This window comes from Trichosurus vulpecula, chromosome 2 (genome assembly GCF_011100635.1).
Source record: "Trichosurus vulpecula isolate mTriVul1 chromosome 2, mTriVul1.pri, whole genome shotgun sequence".
Lineage (NCBI taxonomy): Eukaryota > Metazoa > Chordata > Mammalia > Diprotodontia > Phalangeridae > Trichosurus > Trichosurus vulpecula.
In genome coordinates this window covers 162,578,305-162,587,421 of record NC_050574.1, presented here as the reverse complement: position 1 = coordinate 162,587,421, position 9,117 = coordinate 162,578,305, and the positions used below count along the sequence as shown (strand labels likewise).

Below are 9,117 nucleotides of genomic sequence, written 5' to 3'. Positions count from 1 at the left end.
CCTCTCCTTCCATAAAACTAGCCCTTATAGCAAAGATTGTTTTGTGTTTTTTAAGAGGTAAAATGCTCTATTATTTTCAGGCATAAAACCTGATGTGTTGCAACAGGGTGCTAGGTCAATAAGAAGGAGGATTAGACATCTTCTCCATACCTTGTTAAATCTCAAAATCTCTGAAAAAGAAGGAAAATGTACCAGCAATAGAGTGATCATAGCTGTTTCTATACTCCAATCCACCCAGAGGCCTAAAAACAATGGTTTTATAAACTAAGAGCAGATAACATTCATCCCTGCTTTCTTTCCCCCCACAAACCACCCCCATGCTCTGGTAGTGGGCATAACCTGACTCACCAATTTGTGTTCTGGAATCAATCACTCAATCAATAAACATGTAGTAAGTGCCTATATTTTGCCAGGTATTGTGCTAAAGGGTAGAGACAAAAAAGGAGGGAAAAGAGAGTCCCTGTCCTCCAGGAACTTACAATCTAATAAGGGAGTAAATTATTAAAATATATTAAATAATTATTGTAACAATTATATATATGTACATATATATGCAAGCCTTGTAAAGGAAAATAAGAAATAATTAATAGAGGGAAAGCACTGGAATTAACAGAGGCTGCAGAAGTTTTCCTGTAGAAGGTAAGATTGTGGTTGGGACTTAAAGAATCCAGAGAGGTCAGTAGTAGGAGGGAAGGAAGGAGAGGATTCCAGGCATGGAGGACAGCCAGAGAAAATGTCTAGAGCTGAGAGATGGAGGGTCTTGTTCAAGGAATAGCCAAGAGGCCAGGGCCATTGGATGCTGGCATATGAGTTGGGGAGTAAGGTGTAAGAAGACTAGAAAGGTAGAATGTTGCGATGGACTTTGAATGCCAAATAGACAATTTTGTATTTGATTGTGGAAGCAGTAGTGACCCACTGGAATTTGTTGAGTAGGTGGATGTCATGGTCAACCTGCATTTTTGGAATGTCAGGTTAGTGGCTGAATGGAGGCTAGATTAGGGCGAGGAGAGACCAGTAGGCTACAGCCATAGTTCAGGTGTGAGGTGATGAGGACCTACATTAAAGTGCCAGAGTGGTGGCAGTATCAGAGGAGACCAGGGGTATATTTGAGAGAAGTTGCAAAGAGGAATCAATAGGTCTTGACAACAGATTGGATATGGGGTGTAGAGAGGTGGGAGTGTTTCCTTAGGGCAGCATCATTTGGCTAGAGAACTAAAGAACAGAGGGAGTAGGAACAGGAGGCTATAAAGAAAATAGGGCCTCACCAGTACAGAAGGAAAGGTAATTATCTGGAGCCAGTCCTGTTCCCCCCACCAGTCACTTGTGACAGGAATCAATACTATGGAACAATGAATTTCACAGTGTGAGAGGTGGCTGAGATACCTTATGTGCAGGAACAGGGGATCCACATCAAAATGGAAGGAGTCTGAAAGGGAGTGATTAGGCAAGATAAGCCAAAAATGGCTAAACTCACCAAAGTTCACAAGAAGAAGAAAACAGTTAAGAGCCAAGAATAAAAGGACATAAATCAATGGAATAGATTAATACATATCTTTCACAGAGGTGATTATACAATTTGTTAATTGTTAATGGAATTATTAAATTTAAGTACTATGTGTTTTAGAGTTTACAGTATAGGCTTTTTTTCTTTTTTGGGAGGTGACTTGTAGATTCTTTTGTCTGGTGTTTTGTTTTTTGCATATGTAAACTTTGGGTTTTATTCTTGTATCTTTTCTTGCATTATGGTGTTTAGCGTTTTGATTTGTTATATTATTCTAGAATAGAGCTATGAGCATTAAATTGTCTCTATGCATAGGGGATCTGTGTTTTGCTTGCATAGAGATTATATGTTCTTTTTCACTTTTGGTTTTTGCATCTTATCTTCAAGTTTTTTTTTTACTTACTTATAGTTTTAATCCTCCAGATTGTCCTTCATTTCACTTATATTTGTCTTTCCAATCTATTTTTTTCTTCTTCTTTGGGAAGATACAATAGTGAGAATTCAAGTTTTCCTGTAATGGAAATAATTTCTGCTCTACAGGGTATAAATTTTGACATCTGATTCTCTTCTACTCTTTCTTTCAGTATTGTGATTTCTCTAGTGGGCTAGTTGGGAATAACATGAAATAGTTCTATACTTTCTCGGGAATCCACATAGCTTTTGTTTCATCAGGTATTGGTTCAAATCATTTTGTTCAACAATATTTATTTAAAATGCTTGTAGATATTCAATATATTGGTAGCTGTCTTTCACTGAATTTGTGCTACATGACGGATTTGGTCCTTAGAGCACTGCTGCTACCTTGATTCCAATTTATATTCCTTGTTGTCTGTGATCCTAACACTATAGTTCACAAGTTTTCTATCAGTGTGCTTTAATTAACATTCAACCTGTAGACATAGTGCTTGTTATTATTATTTAAGGTGTCATTGTAAGAGCTTGTTCTTACTCTCCTCTCCTCTAACTTAAACCATGAGTAAACTTTCACAGAAAGCCAAGGAATTTAGCTTTAAGACTTGGTTTTGCTATTGACTTTCTCTGTCATTGGGTCAGGCCATTTACCCTTTAGGGGGATATAGTTTCTTGAGCTGAAAAAAACTTGTAAAACTGTACATTTCTCACTCAAAATTCTTTGTATCGTTTAAATTGTGAAAATTTAGGGATTTAATTACTACTTGTAATAGTGATTGCCCTAAACAAGGCCATGAAGAAAACTTCATTTTCGCACAGATTTTTGGACTAGTAAAGACATCTCTTTGTATCTCATTAGAAGTTTAATCCATGATTGAATTGCATAGGTACTCTGTTAATCTGGAAGACAACTAGGGAGGTATTAAATAGACTGGTGGGAGAAATATGACCAAATTGGGCTTCTTAGTAATTACAAGTGTATTATATGGCTGGTACAAAGCAAAATTTCTCTCTCTCTGCACATAACAAAAAGGCAAAAAAATAGAAAACAAAGAACATATAAAACATGATATTTATAGAAAATTCTAAACGTTATATCAATGGGTGTTGAAAAAATTGACAAAGTTTAGCACTCATGTTGAGAATTTTTAAAAAGAGGAACATAAGGGGTTTCCTTCATTATATTCTTAAGAAACACTAAGACCAAATTATACAGTTATTTACAACCTAGCTCTCCCACTGAGACCATGGGAAAAGCAAGAATGCCTATTAGCATTATTAATTTGTGACGACATCCTAGAAACACTCCATATAGCAATATGATAAAAAAATTGAGGAAATGAGAACTGGAAAATAGGAAACAAGGTATTTGTAGATGATAAATTGTTTTACTAAGTAGATACAAAATAAGTGGCAAAAAAATTAATTGAGACAAGTAATTTGAAATGGAGGAGCATGATAAATGAAGTCCATGAAGTCAGTTCTCTACATATGAATAACAAAAGAAAAATAGATTGCAAAAGAAATCGTGTTTAAGGTATTACAAAAATGCATTAAACATTTGAGATTTAACTTACCAACTCATAGCTGGGGTTTATATAAATACAAAAATTATTTCCATAGAAATGAAGAATTAAATAGAGAGGCATTCAATATTCAAGTATTATCTATGTTAAACAAATACAGATAATAGTAAAAAATTTAAACTATACATTTAAAACAATTAGCAGCTATTTTAATACAAAAGGGAGAGAAAATAATGGCAAATTTCACATGATGAAAAGAAATAAAAAGGCAAAAATATCATTGAAATGGAGACAAATGAAACAAATGAAAAAAAAACCCTCATAAAGGAGGACAATTGGCATTTTCAGACTTAATATGTGCCTATCGTATTTTTATCCAAATTTTGATTATGAAGACCTATATATGAATTATTACATTACTATCTTTGTAATTGTGGGCAATTCATAGTCTCTGGTCCTCAGTTTCCATATTTGTAAAGTGAGAGAAACAAATGATATAGACTCTTATGAAGTTTACATCTCAAAAAAAGTTAAATATTGGTTTATCTCTTTATTTTTTTTCTGAAAAAAAGATTCAGTGAGGTTTCTTCTCTTTTTTGATTTTCATTTTTGGTAATCTCTTATTTGTTTCTTCAGGATTTTTATTTTGGTGTTTAATAGAGGTTAAATAAGTGGTTTTAAAGGTTCTTTTTTTCTAGGAACCATGATGGAGTGCATAGAGCAAGAGTTCATATCACAATCTGTGGAGTATTGCCATGCTATTCTTCCTCAAAAGAAAACTGGCTGATACCTGATATTTTAACTCCTTCCTTCATTTTTGAATTCCTTTATTCAAAAATCAAAACAAGAGTCAGCCTGAAGGAATTTACAATTTTTGGGGGTGGGGCATGGCTATATGAATATACACCTATAGAAGTAAGTGCAACAGATATGATTGTGTGTGTGTGTGTATGTGTGTGTGTGTGTGTGTGTGTGTGTGTGAGATGTGTGGTTAACATATACTCTCATGTATCCAAATGGTGAACAAGGGTAGAGGATCTAACTTCTTTAAAACTTTAATATACCTGACTTTATTATTATACATGGTGAGGAGCACATTTTCCTCTGGACACCAATAGAATAACTCAGTCTAGCTACCTTGATTCCATGTTGACAGGAGAACATAGATGTATCTTCCTGAGAGCTCATTTTGGGGCTGTAACCCTCAGATATCATACTTAACCTTTATTCTCTGAATCATGTAGAAAAGCCCTAGAGATGGTAGCTGCATAAAATGTTGTTCAAGAGAGAAATTCTGAGGACGAAGGTTAGAAGAAAATGGGGGAAGTCCCATGTGTCAATTTCAAGGCTGAGTAGAAGACTAAATCCCATAGGAGAAAAAAATAAGTTCGGTAGTATAGTGTATAAACATGGACGTCGTAATTAGTGTTCCCTGAAGAGTTTGATTCCAGGGAATAAACCTGCTGGATCCTCTCTGTGTTTCCAATATAATCCACAAGAATATCATATCCAGAATAAAACCTTCAGTTTCCTATCACCTGGTGCTTATGGTGACACCTCTAGACACTATTCCCCCCTCCCCTAAATGTGAAGCACTCCTCAGGTGAAATTAAGGTCTTAATCTGTCATCTTTATAACTCAAAATATGTCTCTATTCAATCCAGAGCCTGAGGTTTGTGCTCTGATTGCTTCAGTTGAAAAGCGAATAGAAAAGGGAGAGTCTCTGCTCACCCTTATCAGAATTATTTCTTCTTCAGAACCCAGGGGCTCAAAACCAGTAAAGACTATCACTGATGTGTTTAGGCAGGAGAAGGGTGAGTGTGTAAGACATTCATTTTTGATTTTTTCTTCTATTTTGTCATCCCTGTTTTGCCAACCAGGAGATTTGAGGATTCACTATGTCCCTAAACTTAGTCACTGAATGATATATAGGTCTTTAAAATATATATATATATATTTTATTTATATATATATATATATATTATATATATATATAAATAATGTATTTATTTAATGTTTTTAGTTTTCAGCATTGATTTCCATAAGAGTTTGAATTACAAATTTTCTCCCCATTTCTACACTCCCCCCAACTCCAGGATGGCATATATTCTGATTGCCGCATTCCCCAGTCAGCCCTCCCTTCTGTCATCCCATTCCCCCCCATCCCATTTTCCTTTACTTTCTTATAGGGCAAGATAGATTTCTATGCCCCATTGCCTGTATATCTTATTTTCTAGTTGCATGTAAAAGCTTTTTTTCTGAACATCTGAACATTTTAAAACTTTGAGTTCCAAATTCTCTCTCCTCTTCCCTCCCCACCTACCCTCCCTAAGAAGGCAAGCAATTCAACATAGGCCACATGTGTATCATTATGCAAAACTCTTCCACAATACTCATGTTGTGAAAGACTATATTTTGCTCCTTCCTATCCTATCCCCCTTTATTCCATTTTCTCCCTTGACCCTGTCCCTTTTTGAAAGAGTTTGCTTTTGATTACCTCCTCCGACTATCTTCCCTCCCTTGTATCATCCCCCCTTTTTATCTCCTTCCTCCTTCTTTCTATATAGGTCTTCTGGTTTGGAGCAGTGAAGAATTGGGAAGAGAACATGCAAAGATATTGTGGACCTTGGTAATGTTAGTCCCTTACCTCCACAGAACTCTGTACTTTGCAAAAGGGATTCTGGATCCAATCTGAAGGCATTTGGGTTTTAAGTCAGAAAGAACTGAGTTCAAATCCAGCTTCAGGCACTAACAAGCTGTGTGACCTTGGGCAATGTCACTTAATCTCTGTTTGCCTCAGTTTCTTCAACTACAAACTGGGATAGGAACAACACACACTTCCCAGGGTTGTTATGAAGATCCACTGATTTAATATTTGTAAAGAATTTAAGGCACTGTTTCACACATGATAAGTGCTATGTCAATGTTCTCAATGATTATTTTTCTTATTAATAATGTTATTGGTAATAGTGTTAATAATTAATATAATGTTAATAATAATAACACTTTTACCATATGTATTTGCAGAGTTTTTTGAGGTACTACTTCAGTACTTCTAAAATGGGGAAAAGTAGTTAAAGTTTTTCCTGAGGTGTCCGGCATAGGGGATATTGGGTGGGGGAATATGCACTTATTTTCCTGGTTTCTTTTTGCTTTGGAGTCTGAGGAACATCAGCTGTTGCTCTGCAGGGGAGCTCAGAAAACAGTTTTCTACAATCGTCCAGCTCATGGAAACAGTTACTCAGCCCAGCCAAAATCCCAGAATATCTTGGGGAAGATAAGAATAAGACTTGCATGGCACGGTGATGACGTTTTCTAGATGCTTCTAGAATTGCTTCTTTTTCATACCCAGGGAAGAGGGTTCGTTGAAATTATTTTGCTTCTAGTATAACTTTTTCCCTCTTCTCATAGATCCCTCAAGAGGACAATGGCTTTGGAAAATGCCTCTTCAGTGACTGAGTTCATCCTTGCAGGCTTAACAGATCAACCAGAGCTTCAGCTACCCCTATTCCTCCTGTTTGTGGGAACCTATGTGATCACTGTAATGGGAAACCTGGGATTGATCATTTTAATCAGGATGAATTCTCAGCTTCACACTCCTATGTACTATTTCCTCTTCAACTTATCTTTCATTGATCTCTGCTACTCCTCTGTCTTTACTCCCAAAATGTTAATTAATTTTGTCCTAGTGAAAAACATCATCTCTTATTCTGGATGTATGGCACAACTGTATTTCTTCTGTTTTTTTGTTATTTCTGAATGCTTTGTGCTGACAATAATGGCTTATGATCGTTATGTTGCCATCTGTAATCCGTTGCTGTATAATGTTACTATGTCCAATCGGGTGTGTTTATGGCTATTGGGTGGGGCATATGTAATGGGGTTTGTTGGTGCCATGGCCCACACTGGATGCATGCTGAGACTGTCCTTCTGTGATGCCAATATCATAAATCATTACATGTGTGATGTTCTTCCCCTCCTCCAGCTCTCTTGTACCAGCACCTATGTCAATGAGCTGGTGGTTTTCATTGTTGTAGGTACTAGTATCATAGTGCCTAGTGTCACCATCTTCACCTCTTATGCTCTCATCTTGTCCAGCATCCTGAACATCAGCTCCACTGAAGGCAGGTCCAAAGCCTTCAGCACCTGCAGCTCCCACATAATTGCTGTTGCTCTTTTCTTTGGCTCAGCTTCATTCATGTATTTCAAGCCATCTTCATCAGGGTCCATGGACCAGGACAAAGTATCTTCGGTCTTTTACACAAATGTGGGGCCCATACTAAACCCCCTCATTTATAGTCTGAGGAATAAAGATGTTCAAACTGCCTTGAGGAAAACTTTGAAAAGAAGAATATTTTCCAGAACCTGAGCAGGATTTTAAGAATGTGAGTTGAATTCAGGGGCCTAAAGTTCCTTTTCTTTCCTTGGTTAATTAAAATTATCTCAGGAAGAAATCTTTACCCAAATTCTTTTCTCCTCATTTTCTATTGCCCAATATTCTACCACCATGACTTAATTCCTTTGGTTTAAAGAGGCAGTGGAAAGTGATGACTTTAGAATAAGAGGATCAGGGTATAAATCCTGGGTGTTGCTTCTCTATGACCTTTGGCACAGGTTAAGGTTAAGATCTTTGTGGACTTCAGATTTTTCATTTGTAAATATGGAGGTTTTTGGACTATATGGCTTCTAAGATCCTTTATAGTTATAAATCTTTGATCTATGACTATATGTGAAAATGCAAATATTCCACGGAATCATTCAATAAGTTATATTTTAATTGTGGTAGATCTTTCATTCTCTGCCCATTGTTACTGATCAATAATGCAGGAAGGTGTCCATGAAGGTAGGTTGTTGGGAAAACAGTAATAAAATGTCCAAATGATATAGACATAATATAACCCCTTCTAGCCCTTCCCCCCACCTAAGCAAGTCAAATAGAACTAACCTTATATCCCTTTTTATAACTGCACTTTTCCTTTTTTCCTCCTCAAAATTGTTATCAAAATTGGATACATGCACAAAAGCATAATTTGTCCATTACATGAAAACTCAAAGTAATTTCCCTTCATTTTTTTCCCAGACCTAGAGCCCTTTGCTTTTAGGCACAGTTGCTTCTATCAGAAGTTGTTACAGGTGTTTTCTGAATGCCATGATAGGTATAAAATAGGGCTGGTCTGGCTAAGAACAATAATTAAAAATTCCCAGCACAGTGTAAGTGTATGTCTATTTACAGCTAGGACATGATGAGAAATGGACAACTAAGAGATATTAATTTTGAAGAAAACACTTTTAGTTTCTGAAAAAATATTGCTAGTAGGAAATGTTCTTGTAACAGTTACAATATGAGAGAGATTTGAGCAAGTTTTTGACTTAAATACCTTTCTTAAGGGAGGCTTTTTTAAAATTTTCGAATTGACTGAACTCTCATAATACAAAAGGCATCTTTTGGTACTATGTCCTATGAGATCTATAGGCCAGGTAGGTGGGACAGTGGATAGAGTGCTGGCCCTGGAGCCAGAAAGACCTGAGTTCAAGTCCCACTTTAGATACTTAGTATGCTTTAAATCACTATTGATTAGAGAAATGCAAATCAAAACCACTTTTAGGTACCACATCTCTCCTGTCAGGGAGAAACAGGGAAATCATAAATGCTGGAGAAGATGTGGGAAAATAGGAACA

At 36.3% G+C, this 9,117-nt stretch overlaps 1 protein-coding gene across 2 annotated transcripts; it reads left to right on the top strand.

Annotated features, from left to right (window-relative positions):
- The first annotated feature begins 806 nt into the window (after positions 1 to 806).
- On the top strand, positions 807 to 7,807 carry LOC118837792 (olfactory receptor 145-like). Of its 2 annotated transcripts, XM_036744887.1 has the most exons (2): positions 807 to 818; positions 6,860 to 7,807. In XM_036744887.1, the coding sequence occupies exons 1-2, from the start codon at positions 807 to 809 to the stop codon at positions 7,805 to 7,807; spliced, it is 960 nt and encodes a 319-aa protein (XP_036600782.1). The 2 variants fall into 2 exon arrangements, with proteins under 2 accessions (XP_036600782.1, XP_036600783.1); XM_036744888.1 differs by lacking the exon at positions 807 to 818 and having other exon boundaries at positions 6,857 to 7,807.
- The last annotated feature ends 1,310 nt before the right edge of the window (positions 7,808 to 9,117 follow it).